This window comes from Sander lucioperca, chromosome 3 (assembly GCF_008315115.2).
Source record: "Sander lucioperca isolate FBNREF2018 chromosome 3, SLUC_FBN_1.2, whole genome shotgun sequence".
Taxonomy (NCBI): domain Eukaryota; kingdom Metazoa; phylum Chordata; class Actinopteri; order Perciformes; family Percidae; genus Sander; species Sander lucioperca.
In genome coordinates, this window is record NC_050175.1 from 22,774,388 (window position 1) to 22,790,326 (window position 15,939).

General features: G+C 39.8%; 3 protein-coding genes and 1 long non-coding RNA gene across 4 annotated transcripts; 1 reads left to right on the forward strand and 3 right to left on the reverse strand.

The window, feature by feature from the left end:
* Positions 1 to 156: 156 nt before the first annotated feature.
* LOC116067748 lies at positions 157 to 1,141 on the reverse strand. Its single transcript, XR_004109308.2, has 2 exons — positions 1,003 to 1,141; positions 157 to 504 (listed from the first exon to the last, which is right to left on the reverse strand). It is a non-coding gene; the product is annotated as an uncharacterized LOC116067748 (long non-coding RNA).
* Positions 1,142 to 1,309: 168 nt separating this feature from the next.
* Positions 1,310 to 7,344, reverse strand: mphosph10 (M-phase phosphoprotein 10 (U3 small nucleolar ribonucleoprotein)). The gene is made up of 11 exons (XM_031324124.2): positions 7,087 to 7,344; positions 5,301 to 5,943; positions 5,050 to 5,219; positions 4,811 to 4,967; positions 4,070 to 4,211; positions 3,830 to 3,897; positions 3,593 to 3,730; positions 3,390 to 3,497; positions 2,967 to 3,074; positions 2,643 to 2,873; positions 1,310 to 1,599 (listed from the first exon to the last, which is right to left on the reverse strand). Exons 1-11 carry the CDS (start codon positions 7,332 to 7,334, stop codon positions 1,450 to 1,452), a joined length of 2,163 nt encoding a protein of 720 aa, XP_031179984.2. The 5' UTR covers positions 7,335 to 7,344; the 3' UTR covers positions 1,310 to 1,449.
* Positions 7,065 to 10,356, forward strand: mcee (methylmalonyl CoA epimerase). Its single transcript, XM_031324126.2, has 3 exons — positions 7,065 to 7,300; positions 8,060 to 8,400; positions 9,130 to 10,356. The coding sequence occupies exons 1-3, from the start codon at positions 7,273 to 7,275 to the stop codon at positions 9,280 to 9,282; spliced, it is 522 nt and encodes a 173-aa protein (XP_031179986.1). The 5' UTR covers positions 7,065 to 7,272; the 3' UTR covers positions 9,283 to 10,356.
* A 263-nt stretch (positions 10,357 to 10,619) lies between these two features.
* fth1a (ferritin, heavy polypeptide 1a) lies at positions 10,620 to 14,300 on the reverse strand. The gene is made up of 5 exons (XM_031324125.2): positions 13,991 to 14,300; positions 13,264 to 13,369; positions 12,423 to 12,569; positions 11,795 to 11,920; positions 10,620 to 11,086 (listed from the first exon to the last, which is right to left on the reverse strand). Exons 2-5 carry the CDS (start codon positions 13,363 to 13,365, stop codon positions 10,928 to 10,930), a joined length of 534 nt encoding a protein of 177 aa, XP_031179985.1. The 5' UTR covers positions 13,366 to 13,369; positions 13,991 to 14,300; the 3' UTR covers positions 10,620 to 10,927.
* Positions 14,301 to 15,939: the final 1,639 nt, after the last annotated feature.

The window sequence follows — 15,939 nt, forward strand, 5'->3', positions numbered from 1 at the left end:
CTGTGCGTATACTTAATGCCCTAGTCAAAAAGTCCTATAGGATTTTCATTGTTTCCAATAGAATCCTTTAGGATTCCCATACATTTCTTAAACTCCTAAAGGAATTTTATAGGAAAGGTTTTTGTTCTTTTAGGATTTTCACTGTCCTATTGGAAATCTTTTTCTTCTTCTATTGATTCCAATAAAATCCTTTAGGATTCCTATACATTTTTAAAATTCATAAAATAATTTGTATGCTGGTTCTTGTAGGATTTTTAGTCATATTGGAAATGTTTTTTTTTTTTCAATTGAATGTTACATGTCAAATCTTTGTTTTTTAAAACTCTGAAATGTATTCTGTCTTTGAGTACTTTTTTCTGTTCCTTTGTAAAGTATCTCAATACTCTTCCATTACCTGTAGTTAGTTGATGTTACACAGTGAAAGAAACCATTCTTTACTATGTGCACTTCTCATTCTACTTGTATTATAATTCATTTGTATAGTTGATACATTTAACTGCCTATCTTTAGCCTGACAAGCCAGACCCACATCAAGATGTTGGGTCTGGGAACTCACCATTGGCAGGGCTCAATCCGAGGGGAGGGATAAACAGATGTCTTTCAAATTCCCTCTGTACGCAATAGGATAGCGCTACAATCAATCAGAGCAACGAAGAAGGTAGAGGAGCTAGTTGATAGATTAAACTTTTGCCGTATCCGGTCGGCAAAACTCCGAACACATCTTCCTTTTTTAAGAATGATTTCAGTGCCGTTCTTTGTTCTTTTCTCAAAGAAAAGCTCCAAGTCTTCCAGAGTCGCGGCCAAAGCCGATTCGAAAGGCCGCTGTTTGCCAGCAGCAGCAGCAGCAGCCATAAGCCCGCCCACCTACTCTAGACACTATGTGATTGGCCCGACCAGAACTTTGTTTTTCCAGCTCGCAAGCCAATGGAGAGTTGCTAGAATGACCCTGGCTGCAAATTACATTTGCTGCTGCTAGGGTGCGTCTAGATGTCTAGGCTAGACTATCTTACTAAGGCAAGAGTATTATTGCTCATACACCCTGATTTCACACAATATAATATTTCAGTATCTTTGATGTTCTGTGGCCGCACACACACACACACACACACACACACACACACACACACACACACACACACACACACACACACACACACACACACACACACACACACACACACACACACACACACACACACACACACACACACACACACACACACACACACACACACACACAAGTACTTTAATATTTTCATGTGAAACATTTATTAGTTGAAAATGCTCTACCCACTGCCTAACAAACACATCTAGCCACTTAATTTATTTTAAGGAAAATGGAAACATTTAACAGGGCCTTTTCGAGATTTAATATATTGCAGCCTTTTTTTCTAATAAAAAAGAATCTGTACAATAAAAACGATCTTCCACAACAAACCACCACAGTTGTTATAACTTGAGTTTGCTGACAGAAATCTCTTTGTGTTTCTTCTTCTTTGAAGACTGGTCCTTTGCACTTTTGATCTGACTTTTAACCTGGTCCTGCAGTTCAGAGAAGAAGGCCTGAGACGACCGCAGAGCCTTGTCCTTCCCTTCGTCCTGAGAAGAGAGGAACACTGTGTTAGTTGAGTCATTTCATTCATTATCTAAGAATCAATGTAATAGTTACTTTGGCATTAGAAGGTGTGACGTGCCTGGGTAGTGGAAGGAGATACATGCTACCAACACATAAGTAACCAAGTACCAACACCACAATGTAAGAGTACTCTGTAACATGTAAAAGTCACCATGTAAGTCACCATGTAAAAGTCACCATTTAAAAAAATATGTTATGCAGCTAAATAGCTTCTATTACAGGGTATTCACACCAAAAAAAGTGATCCTGCGATTTGCCGCAGGGTTGTGCGGTGAAGGGAGTGTCGATGAAACGGCCCATTTGTGTGACGGCCTGTTGTGTTCTTAAACCCCCCCCCCCCAACAAAGCACAAGTAAACTTTATATTTCACAATTACTGTTTTCCGTCAGACTGTTTATAGGTTACATTATTGGCCATGGCAGCGTGGCGTGGGGTTGTGTTTCTCCAAAAGTTGAGTCGTTCTCAATTTTTCGCCGCAGACCCGCTTTTTTTGAGTGTCCCCCCTGCGGCACCCCCCACCGCAGCCTAAACGCACTACCCCCATTCAAAATGAATGGAAAGACCTGCGTTTTTGCCGGACCGTCGGATGGCCGACGCAGGCAGTCTGAACGAAGCCTTAGTGATATAGTACTACATGTCATATGTGATTACTATTACATGTTTGAAAGTATAAACAAGATTTTAATGTTGTAGCTGGTGGCAGCTAATTTTAATTATTTTATATACTTTTGGGTAGTTTGATGTGTGCATGCATCATATTTTATAGTGTTCATAAGTTCTGTGTGTAAAATGTTTATCACTAAAGTAGCTAGTGACTATGGCTGTCACATGAGGTGGAGTAAAAAGTACAATATTTCCTCTGACATGTAGAAAAGTATAGAGTATGAAGTGGCAGAAAATGGAAATGCTGTAAATAAAAGTGAAATAAAGTTTCAGTGTCTGTATTTGTCACGCAATGTATACCGTCCTAAGCGATGCGTTTACGAACATGAGAGAAAACACTCACCTTCAATATCGTGGCTTTGCCTCCTTTTGTGAGTTTTTTCAGGTTTTCTGTGACTTCAGCCTTTGATGGCTTTTTGTTCTCACCAGTTTTACTGGCCTCTTTAAGTTTCTGTCTCTTTTCTTTCTCCTTGATCTTTAGACGCTTCACCATCTTCTTGTGGCGTCTGTCACGCTTCTTGTCTGTTGACGTCTTCTCAGTATCACCCAGAATATCTCCTGCTTTGTTCTTCTCCTTTGGTTAGAGGAGAGCATTTTTAGACACACTTTATAACTAAATGTAGCAAGATAAAAAATAAATGTTTGAAAATGGATAGGTAAGGCAAACCTTGACTTCTTCTGGTGCGAGCAGCGTAGCATCACTAGCGCTGACTGGAGCCACCTCCTCCATTGTGATTGTTGGCAGGTTAGACACCACTTTGACCTCGGGAACAGGCTGTGGACAAAGGGCAACATGAATGCGTATTTCAATAACAGTGCAGCTTTTCTCAAATATCTGTTGAAATATTTAGTTACCTTAATGTATTTCTATTCCACTTTATGCATTGGCTTCATTTACAGACATTTACATGTTTTTCGAGGGGATGGCATGCACAATACGTTTTTGCTAAATAAGCCTGTGATTTCTGTTGAGTGCTGACACTAACTTCTACACGTTTCAGATGCTTTCTAAAAGAACAGTCACCCTCAATATTTTAGGCATATTTGGCACATTTCAGTTAGTGATGTCAGGGGGCTTGGTTAAACTTACTGGTTTAGGTGTGAAGTGGAAGTTGGAGAGAGCATCCAACTTGAGGAAGAGTGTGTCCATAAGCTTCTGAATTTCTACATGGGATGGGTTCTCCTCCTCTGTCTTTTGCTGAATTTTAGAAAAGAAATACAAAACGAATGATGCAGCACAGGTTCATATGTATTGGAGTAGCAGTCAAAATAAGATAAATGTAAAAGACAAACCTGATTCTGCTTGAGGTATTCCTGCTCATAGACTTCTGCTAGACTCTGTTTGCTTTTCTCATGGTCCAACGTTAGCCTCTTCTTGTACTCAAACACCTCCTCTTTGGGTTTCTCCTTGCGGACCACATCATCAAACGCCTTACAGAATCACAAGTCAAAGGCACTGGGTTATAATCAGGCAACAAAAGAAAAAACTTTTTTTTCCAGACGATATAAAGACAAGTTATTGTGACTAACCTGGTCTTTAATTCTCTGTTTGATGATGTCTTCAAGCTGTAGCGTGGTTTCCTCTGTGATACTAGGGGCTAAAACAGCAAAGATAAAATCTTGTTATCTGATTTAAAATGGCACACAGAAAAGCCATTTTGATAACCTTTATTAAATAACAAACATAAGACTGGCGTGAGGATATGTATAAATCCAAAATAACATACAGTCAGCTGCCAACATGAGAATGCAACACACAAAGTCACTCACCCATCCTGGATGTCTGCTCAAACTCCACATGTTCCTCCAGCATGCTGTTCTCTGGACGAGTCTGTGCCGTCACCTCTCCGGACAACTGCCAGGGCTTCTCTGCGAGAGCTGCTTTTTCCAACTCGTCGATCTTCTCTGACATCTTCAATAGGATATAAAAAAAAAATCACCATTAGCGGGCATTCAGACCGAAATCAGCCCTGTGCTAAAACAACACAAGGAGCTTGTAGCCTCAGGTACCGGTAAGACATGAAGCATAAACCAGGATGTTCACTTTGAAGAACAGATCCATGGGTTTAAAGGATTCTCAGGCTCTTTCAGACATGCAGCCCGTTACGTTAATCTTGTGGCAAGTTAAAATGTTGGCCTTATGTCTGAATAAGCGTCCTGGTTACTTCAGTAATTAAATATTTCCTGATTGAAGCACTCATTTAGCGTTGTATTTAGTAAGACCAAATTAAACATTGGTGCATTAGGGAAGTTTGGCCTAATTGTTAAACAGAAAAAGGGTTTCGTAGAAAACAATTTGGATATTCCTCAATCGGAAAAATGAAGTATAGTTTTGGTATTGAAACTGACATCATTTTTGGCACAATGCCCAGCCCTACAAGCAACACTGTTGCATTAATAACTTTATGGTCTACAATTGGTGTAAAACTCACCCTCTAATTATGACTATTGTGCCACATTTAAGCCACACAGACTGGCAAATCAAATTAGCAACATTTGAAGCCTGATTACCTTTTCTTGGCGTTTCTCAAATGATGACTTTGATTTAGACTTTGCTGAGCTCGGAGTTTTTCCTCCAAAAATGTCCTCCATGTCCTCTCCCTCACTGTCCTCGTCCCCAGAGAGATTAAAGGTCACTTTCTTATTAGATGCTTTGGTCTCTTCATCCCTGGCAAACACAATGAGGCTGGAATCAACCACACATAATGATACACATTACAAAAAAATAAAAAAAAATAAATCACACTTACTCATCTCCTCCTTCCTCTTCACCATCATAATCATCTTCCTCGCCATCCATTTCTTCTTCACCTTCTTCTTGGCTTTCATCTATGCTGTCATCCTCGCCATCTGCTTTAGCTGGTTCACTATCCACAGCATCAAAGAAGTCCTTGTACTTTAGATTCCTGGAGCTCTTTACCTGTCAATTTAAACACTAATTAATACATTCTATACCATTATAACACAATAAAAAAGTGAGAATAAGTGATACAATACATACTGTGTTTGTCTTTTTCTTTTTGGTAGAAAGTACTTGATCTAAGTCGAGATCGTCGTCCTCATCGGAGGGCAGGTCCTGAAAATAGTCTAGCTCATCTTCGTTCTCGTCCTCCTTTCCTTCTAGCTTGTCCATATCATCAAGAAACGACTCCATCTCTGACAGTTTGAAGAACGTATCATCAACCTCAGAGGGAACCACCTTTGTTTTGGAGCCTTTCCTTCCAATCGCCTTCTTCTGTTTCTCTCGCTTCTCCAGAGCATCCACATCAAAATCTAAATCAGAGTCCTCATCTGTGTAATCCTCTGCCCCATCCTCAGCCTCCAAAGCCATTTTCTTAGACTGTCTAGGTAGTTCCTCCTCCTCTTCTTCTTCTTCTTCTTCATCATCAGTCTCTACTTCTTCCTCCTCTACCAGCACCGTTAACGTCTCATCTGACAAAGCCTCATCAGCTACATTTTTAAAGTGTTCTAGTACGGCGTTGTTTTGCAGCTCCAGCTCCTGCCAGATCTGCTCTTCATCAAAGTTTTCCACCACCAGCTGAGCCAATGGGCTGCCTTTAGAATCTGCAGGCTCCTCAGCTTTGTGGAGGTCATACAGGGTCTTAGTGAGAGAGGTAAAGTCTGCTGCCACTCCATCTTGAAGGCTAAAAAGGTGAAAACATACAATCAGTATGGCAAGTATGGTGTATTATTGAAAGTAAGATGGTGTTCATTATTTGTATTTGTCCAAAAGACACCCAGAGACAAGATGAGAAGAAGAAGAAACATTATTATTCATCACATACAATCATACAGTACAATGTAGTGAAATTCAATCTCTGCATTTCACCCATACTAAGCATTAGGAGCAATGGACACATAGATGTGTGAGTGAGTGTCTTACCACCAATTTAGACAGAGGACATTTTAACTTCCCAAACTGTTTTGCTTTTTGGCAGTTCTGTGTTTTGCTCATTTAAATGTATTTGAGCTCAGGCACACATACATTTTTGAAGTGTGTAATTAAGAGTCTCTACATTACGCTGTTATATCTGAGTTATCTGTTAGGTTTGTGAAACTCAATAAACATCAAATGTAGTGAATGAATTAAAAATATGACTCCTCAAGTCATGCATCTTAAAAGCATTTTTATATTTACGTTTTCCTATTTGGTTACACTACCACAGCAGCTGGTTGTTTTTGCAATATCACAATCACATCATCCCATAACGTGCAACATTTGATTATAATTTACTTGTTTCTTCCACTATTTCACAACTGTTAATATAGTAGGGGCCAGCGGTCCCCTTATGTCAAACATGTTTAAAATGTTTGAAACTAACAGAAAGGAAGTCTAGATGCAGGATAGTTGAGATTGCTGTGATTGTGGGGGTTATATTTGAGGTAACATATTGTCTTTTTCAGTGGAGTTATGATTTGACAACCTCTTTTAAGGGCCCAATAACTAAAATTGAAAAATAAACCCAACTTTTGAACTTTAAACCTGTGGTCATTGTGCTTTGACTGCTCGGTCCACGACATTTAGGTCCAGATAAAGAATACATTGGGTAATTTGGTTCCCACACAAGTCATCCGTCTAAAGACATGCAGTTATCATACCATGGAAGTTAAAAAGGCGATTTGGTAAATAATAAATACCCTCCAAGAAACACGGTGCTGACGCTAGAAGTGCATGCAGTTAGCTTTAGCTCCAGGTTAGCTAGTTCTTAACTCGTCTCTTCAAACATGCGTAAACAACATTTAACAGCTTTTTCAACAACACAAACATACAGACAGCAAACACTTGCCTAAGAAAGTTCTCTGGCTGTGCTGTGTTGACATTTATTTTCTTTAAACACTCCTCCAGCACGCTCCACACATCTCCACTAGCCATCTTTTCTCCCACATGTGTGACCGTCTGTGTCGCAGATAAATACGTTCGCCGAAAAACTCTTCCACTGTTGTTTGGTTCCGAGATACACCGAGATACAAACATGGCGTCCGCCGTGCTGAAGGTTGCAGGTTGGTTTGTGTCAACAATTATATATAAACGCATACTTATATCAGTATGGTCGTCCTCGATTTCTTTATTGTATAACCTCAAACGAGACTGCATCGTTGTTGAACATTAGCTGCGTTACACTAAGTTACTGACCAAGTTAAACCCGATGTTAATGTTAACATCATGGGTGTTAACATTAACTTAGTATGTTTGGCTATGGTACTTTTCGTGTTTTTGTCAAAAGAATAATTCATCGGAACTGAAGACATTTAAACATAATAAACATGTACACACGTTTTCTTCAACTCAGATTTTGAAATATTAAATTGAACTGTCCGAGACCCTAAAACGTAACATTTTGAGGAATGCCATAGCTTTTGCATAAACCTAACTCCCCAACGGAGCATTTGATCAGTGTTAACTTACTGTATGCAACACGCATGCTATGCAGGCAGCCAGACCTTGTTCAAACCCACAGACCTTTATTTTGAAATATAGTGAAGATTCCAAAGATACCAAATGTCAGGTTGAATTTGGGGAAATGTGTGTAAATTGATGCACAAAAATACACTCAGAATATTTCCATTTGATGGAGTGGTCAGCCCTAACAAAACATGTCTTGGGTTCACTCTGTAAACAACATACAGCAATTGAACTTGTGGAAACAAGCTGGTCCATAATATATTGTATATACTGTCAGACAGTGTGCAATAAGCCTGTAGTTTTTAGGACTAATGTTCTTACAACAAATCTCACTATATTTTAACCTGTTTATTCAGTGGCAGGTCTTTCCAGATGTTCTCATCTCACACTCATGAGGGCACATTCAACGACATCACCCCTCCATCAGGGCGTTCCTGGATCACTGTGGAAGCTGGGGAGGCTAAACCACATTGCCATCGCTGTCCCCGACATGGAGAAGGCCACAGCTCTGTATAGGGACGTGCTGGGGGCCACAGTGAGTGACAAGGTGCCCCTGCCCGAGCACGGCGTCTACACGGTGTTTGTGGAGCTCGGCAACACTAAGCTGGAGCTGCTCCATCCTCTGGGGGAGAAGAGCCCGATCGCTGGCTTCTTACAGAAGAACAAGTCTGGAGGAATGCACCACATTTGTATTGAGGTGAGAGAGAATTGATAGCATGTCGTAGGGATTACACTTAGTGGACACTTTATCAGGTACACCTGGTCAGTATTGGACTTTAACCCTCAGATACGTTTGAATAGAACTTTGTCACTGAAAACATTGTTATCTGTCATGGCAGAATAAGTACAGATGTAACTGACAACATTCATTTAGGCTCTGTTCCCTTTGCAAGTGAGTCAGCTGGCACAATAGACTTTTTTTGACAGCAGACATTTTGACTTGTCATTCTTGGACAAGCACATGTGTTATATTATTGATGGCTCTGTTCTGTTCCAACTGTCCATCACTAGTAAGCCATGACAGTGTGAAAGCATGAACAATACCAGGACCCTGACACCAAAGTAGCTAAATAGAATTTAGCCATCACTAATTTTATTATTTACACTTGTGCTTTTCTCACTGTGACAGGTCTGTTTGAATTTTGTCCGATGAAGGTCTGAGGACCAAAAGTTATGTTAATTAAGTGAGTTCAAGCAGTAGTTAACCGGTATTAGAAACAATATTACATAAGTTGTCCACATTTTATACCTTCTCTGAACCACTCAGTCCTCTGTTATACTTTGGACACCAATACAGCAAAAACAGTACATTTTCTGCACACCATTTCTTTACTGTGCAATAAAGATTATTAGTATGATTAGTATGAGTGTGTGTCAGACTAACCAAAGTTAGAAAAATAATTTACAGTTTTCCTTTTGGTTGCAGGTAGACGACATTAACTCTGCAATAGCCGACCTGAAAGCAAAGAACATCAGAACTCTGTCAGCAGAGCCCCGGATAGGTGCTCACGGAAAACCAGTGATGTTTCTCCATCCTAAAGACTGTGACGGTGTGCTGGTGGAGCTTGAAGAAGCATGAACATGTCAGTCTGACAAGGATTGTTGTTAATTGTTAATTCACATTTGTATATTTCACAATCAGTTTGACAACAAATGTTCATTTTGTAATATTGTTCTATAGCACTTAGATAGTGATCTTCTCATTTCAGAAATGTGCCTCAAAGTTGTTCCAGGGCTGTTCTTGACTTCCCCGTTGTGTTGGGAATAAATTGTGTGGTGTTCAATGCATGTCCATTTGCATTTGAGTCAGGAGTCTGACTTGTCTTCACCCCACTATACTTCAACAAAAACTAGGATGACTACATACAACCATAGGCAGAATGTAGGCCAAATTTCCTAATAGGATTCACACTTTATGACTACAACAAAGGTATAAAATGTATTCAAATATTAAAAATGTCTGTCTTTTAGGTGAAACCGAAATAGGAAACATGCTTAAGTTCAGAGTGTTTAAGAGTGCAGTACAGTAAAGTTGGCCAAAGATTCAAAATCGGACACGTTTTCTTGGCATGCAGTATAAATAGTGAATATAAACACTGGTTTCTCCTTTTATTAAAGTTGATTGTCAATTATGTATTATTTAAAACCACTAGGAGTGACTGTAGTACCAACAGTCGGTATCCCTGAAAGAAAACAGACCTCTGTGATTACAAAAGAGAACTTGTGATAGTGACGCAGACCTGCGCACAAACATTTCATTTACACTTCCTGTAAAATGTTTCAAGTTCATGTGTTAGAAATCCCCTGATTACTTGACTTTTTATAGATTTAGAGATGCTCCAAACAATCAACATACATACTGTAACTTTTAAAACTAGTCTTTGGAACCAGGTATTTGAAATACTTGGGCACAAAAGAGACAAGTGACAATTTGTTAATGATCATAATTAGTTTCACGTCAAGCTACTTATTTTTGGTGTATATTTTCTAGGGACCACAGGCTTTGAGGAAAACAGTAATTATGTTCTTCACATTCAGATAAACATTGTGATTATTTTCTCGATTACCAGTCTCTGGAGTCTCATTTGGCTACCAAAATGTTGGCTGTCCATCATTTTAAATACAATACCAATAGCCAGATCTTTAAAAAAAACATGTAATTTTAAAAGATAAAAAGCAGACAGTGCAATAGATGAGTTCTTACTTTGCTCACTTGAGTGAAATCATACTAAAAAGGTGTCAGCTGTGACTGCCTACTTCTGTTTTCTCTGGTAATGGAAGTGAAACAGATCATTAGTACTACCTATTTGCCAGTGGGGGAGTTTTGTGGTTTTCCAGATACAAAGCTCAATAGACCATTCAAATGGTCTACCGTTTGTAACATTGGGACGAAGAAAAAAAGAAAGAAAAGACTAATCAGAATCCAGAGGGTTCATTTTATTTAGTTTGATTAACAGCTGCTGGCATAAAACACAGTAAATACATAGTAATGACTTAGGCATAGCTGACATCAAAGAGAGAAGTGGAATATAGAAAAGTGGGCTTTGAAGGTAAACAGCTCTAGGAACTGGGGATTGGTGAAGTAACTGTAAAGTGGAGGGATCAGCAATAGCAACATGATATGATGTTTAAATGACTAGCAGGTGCAGATGGCTTCATATGAGGAAAGCAAGATACCAATATACATATATGGAAAGCTATTGCAAAAGGTGATCCGGACGGATTTAGCTGCTTTCTTTGCCCAGGGTGTGTTTGTCAAACAGGTACTCTGCCATGCCGTTCTGAGGAGCTCCCATGCGGCGCAGGTTGGTCACCCAGTCTGCCAGTTCTTTGATGGACTTCACCTGCTCATCCAGGTAGTGTGTCTCAATGAAATCACACAACTAAAAGAAAGAGAGAGTTTAATCAAATTAGAGAGCGGAAACTCACTCACTGAATTTAACTGACAGAATGTCCAATATGGCATGGTCTTTGTTTTGTTTTAATTTACCTGCTAAAATATTTTGAAAGTAACATAAGCAAAGGTTACACACAAATTTGAATTGACACTTTCATGATGATTCTTTTCTGATGGTACAATCAGTCTTATTTTGCAACCGTGAGTTATAGCTATGCAAAATCCACTGGATTTGAAAACAAAACTTGTTCTGTATATTGATATAAAAAAAAAAAAAAAAAAAAAAAAGGTAAAGTCAGCAAACTGTACATTTGCTTTAAAACAACTCAGCTGTACTTTGGAAATCCCATATAGGCCACATCAAAGTCTGACAGGTGTTTTCACATCTTGCAAAAAATAAAAAGGACACCTGCAGAATTTGCAGCTACTTTGCATCCATCTCTATTTCTTGAGTGCAGGTGTATGTCTTAAGTACTTGTGCTCGAATCTTAGTATTTTTTTTAAATTCTATAACAGGCTAATACTGCAGGGGCTATGCAAGAGCTAACTGGATCAGTAGCTGGATCTGCTAATGTCCTCATTAAAATACTTCATAGTTATTTTAATTTTGAGAATTTTGGATTGGTGGTCTCTAAAATGTGACAGAAGGAAAAAATGTTACGGTGCTTTGCAACCATCAAGCGTCAACACTCACATGTGGGTCATTGTGATCAGCGCAGAGCTTGTGCAGGTCCAGCAGTGACTTGTTCACACTCTTCTCAAGCTGCAGGGCACATTCAAGAGCCTCAACTCCACTGCCCCACTCATCCCTCTCTGGCTTCTGAAATACAAAGCAGGTCATCAGTGAGACACTTATTAATGAGAGGTAGGAGGCCAACGACCAAACCCAGACAGTGGGAGAGGGGGCTTGCAGTTTAACGTTTTGTGTTTGTGTGTCAGTAAAGATAAGCGATGCAGCACACTCACACCCCATGTTATCTTTTTGGCGTTATGTTACCCTCCCAACACAGGCTATACGATAGCCCAGAACAGAAAATAGCATACCCATTGCTGGAGTTAAACACACATTAAGTCAATGTATTTATTAAAATAAAAAATAAAAAAAAAAGTGGCCAGGTTGGGTCAGTGGGTAGAGCAGGCGCACATATACTGAGAGGTTTATGTCTCGACACAGAGGTCCAGGGTTCGAATCCAACCTGTGACAATTTCCTGCATGTCTTCCCTCTCTCTCTCCCCTTTCTCACCTAGCTGTCCTATCAAATAAAGGCGAAAAAAAAAAAAAAAAAATAAGCAAAAAAACAACAACAAATTTAAGCTCATACCTTGATTTCTTTTAAGACGATCCCTCCCCCCCTCTGGTTCTGCAGTTTCATCAGCTTCTCAGCATGTTCGCGCTCCTCGTGTGACTGACTGCGGAAAAACTTGGCAAAGTTGTGCAATGCCTGGTCATCCCGGTCAAAGTAGTATGCCTACGAGGAGGAAAGAAGGGAATGTTGGTGTTTTAAAAATGACACTTAATTTCCTTCAGGTGAATAACCTAAAAATTCCTGAAATGTGACTGAAACACAAATACCAAGATAATTACACAACAGCTAAAACTAGCTGTGGATGCAGAGTTCAATACGCTGAAATTACGTTATAAAATACATTTTCCAACAGTAGCTTCCATCTTTTACAATTCAGCCTAACTGTTAAGCACGGTGTCGCTTCTATTAAATAGGTTACACTACTAATATATATATATATATATATATATATAAATGCAAATGTTCATGTGTGTGGGATCGATAGGTGAAAGCTGTGCTTCAAATGAAGCCCATTTTAAAAAGGTCAGGCGATGCACTCTCTGCCCTGTCTCTATTGGTCTCAAAAGGAACTTCAACCTTTGTTTTATTACTCAGCCACACAACATTCATTTACCCTCAGTTTAAAACACATGATATCAAACTGACAAATAAAAGCTCAATCACATGTCTAACTAGCATAACGGCTGCTCTGACAGTGGCTTTTATTCTTAGCAGTGTGCTATACAGTCTAGTTAAAAGGAATTGGAATCACTTCTCTATAATAACAGGTATAAACAGTTCCCCTTATGCTGTTCCACCCTGGGTTTTCCACTCATCTGTGTTCACACTTTCCTCTAACTATTTATTGGACTCTCACCATAGACAGGTAGACGTAGGAAGCATACAGCTCCAGGTTGATCTGCATGTTGATTGCAGCCTCGCACTCCGGGTGGAAGTTCTGTCTCACCTGGGAACTCATGGTTCTGAAACACAGCAAAAAAAAAAAAATCCTTACTAGACAAACAAACAAGACTCAAAATTATACAACTCAAATTTGTCAAATCTGAGGCAGAATCTTGTCACTTAAGTAAAAGCTAAGAATTGCCAGAAAATCATATTAACATTACAGTTGGTTTTACCAGCTCTAATATGTTTGCATCAAACATCGCATGAAAGTAGGAATTAGGGATAGCTTTAGCTAAATCACGATTATGGCAAGCCGTTTTAACATGTAACCGAGTCACACTCCAAGCTATCTGTAATTACATGTTAGATATCCAAATGCCCATAATGTAATACATATCCAGTCTAGCTATTACATGTCACTACGACTTGCCATGCACCACTGTAAAAATATACAGTTCCTTAAACAAAGGAACTGTTACCGTTTAGTTTGACAAATCCAGTATAAGAGATTACGCAAAGGGTTGAGAGCCAACTGCGCCAAGGCCACGAGATAAACAACCGCACCAGTAACGTTATCGTTACTAAGGTTACCTTACTCTGCACATAGACCAACATTAACATTAGTCGTCGGTGTAGGTTCCTGAGTGACAAACAAATATACGTACGAGAAGACAAAAAACTTAGAGATGAACTCTTACCAAATCTTAGCGGCGGGTCTTCTTGTGGGGAGGTCGAAAAGCTGTCCGAGTGGCTTGTTAGCAAAACAAACAGTTAACGTTAGCTAGCTAGCAAGATAAACGTGTTCTGGAATACTTAGCTAGCTGATATTTTAAGGTAATTAAAATATGATCAGATTGTTATCGATGGTGGTCTGAGTTATCAAAGCGATTTGTAGGTCTTTGAATACAGTTGAAAGGTTGCCGTTCAAGCACTGTTGAAGCAGGTAACCTTCACTGTCCGCTAACAAGAAATCGACTGCGAGTTTCGGCCTGAACCTCGGCTGATAAACAGATGGTATGGACCGTGACGTCACTGCCAGGAAGAGGGAGGGGTATGAAAAAAACAAAGAAAAAGAAAAAAGACACGGAGGCTTAGGCCTGTAAAAAGAAGAAGAAAAAAAAGACATGGAGGCTTAAGGCCTGTAAAAAAAAAAAAAAAAAAAAAAAAAGACTCATAGCCGCTTTCCGACCGGAGGGATTTTTGCAGTTCCTAGAACATAAAATTCCTTCTTTTTTTTCTCGTGTTCGGACTGGACCAATTTGGGGATTTTTAAGTTCCTCTGGCCGCAGTTCCTGTAACTCTTTCAGCTCCTACTTCAGGGCAGGGTCTTTTCGTTGTTCCTTTTAAGCAAACGAACTTAGGTCAACGAGGGTCTCCTCTACTTCTTATGTAGTCTATGGGTTTCTGGTACAGACCATAGACTGTACAGTCTATGGTACAGACAGATCAACAACGGGACAATTTCAACATTTTTGCCATCTTATTCATCACTAAATTCACTTCTGACAACGTTTTAGGCATATACTGTATAATATTAATAATTACAGTCTATGGTTTTAGGCGAGAAACTGTTTAGATTTCGAATCTAGGCAGTCTTGCGAAAATTGATGCCGAATTGACAATTTGCTTCAAAGTTTTCGGAGTTGAGAAGCTCCATGAAGTGAGGCGACAGCCAGCAGGCTCGGCCATGACTGGCTCAGAGACCCCGCTGTAAGCTGGAGGTCTCTCAGACCGGTCTCCTAAATAAGAGGCTTTTATTTCGCCGTTGGCGGTTCGTTTGTTTAAATATCACAACACATGTCCATCATTAGATTAACGGGAACCTGTGGTTAACTGTCTTTTCGGAGTTAAACTCCACAAGCGTGCCCTGTGGGCTTGACAAAACTCGCAGTCACACACACGCACACACATGGTCACAGCGCAGCAGGCAGAGGCGGGGGAGAGAGAGATACTCGATTCTCTTCGGGAGACTTGTTTAAATTATGACAAATATGCTATATACATTAGATTTAGTATTTAGTTCATACTTTTTTTGGTGTATTTGTTTTCTGATTTTAACGCTATAAAGACCCTTGCCGTGCTTACATCACTCCCTTACCCCTCCTATAGTCCCTATGGCCACTTGGCCAGTGTGAATGCAAATGGCAAAACCGGTTTTGGGGGAGAGTAGTTAGTAGATCTGTTTAGAAGTGGACTTTTCCTATAACTAAGTTCCTGTAACTACTTGGTCGGAAAATGGCTTTTGTTGTCCCTATCAAAGCGGCCAAAGAAGTGGTTCAGCTCATCAGGCAAAGAGGTGTCGGTAACAGGGGGGGTGGAGTTGGTAGCTTTGTAGTCAGTGATGGCCTGGATGCGTTGCCACATGCGTCGGGGGTCAGAGTTGTTCTTGAAGTGATCCTCAATCCTTAGCTTGTGGTTGTACTTGGCTTTTTTGATGTCCCTATTCAGGTTAGCCCTGGATGAGTTATAGGCTTGAGCATCACCTGATCTGAATGCAATGTTCCGTGCCTTCAGCAGGAGTCTGACCTCACTGTTCATCTATGGCTTCTGATTAGGGAAAGTGGTAATCCGTTTGAGGGTGGTGACACTATTGATGTGAGTTTATGCAGTCAAGAACAGAGGAGGCATATGAGTCAATGTCAGAGAA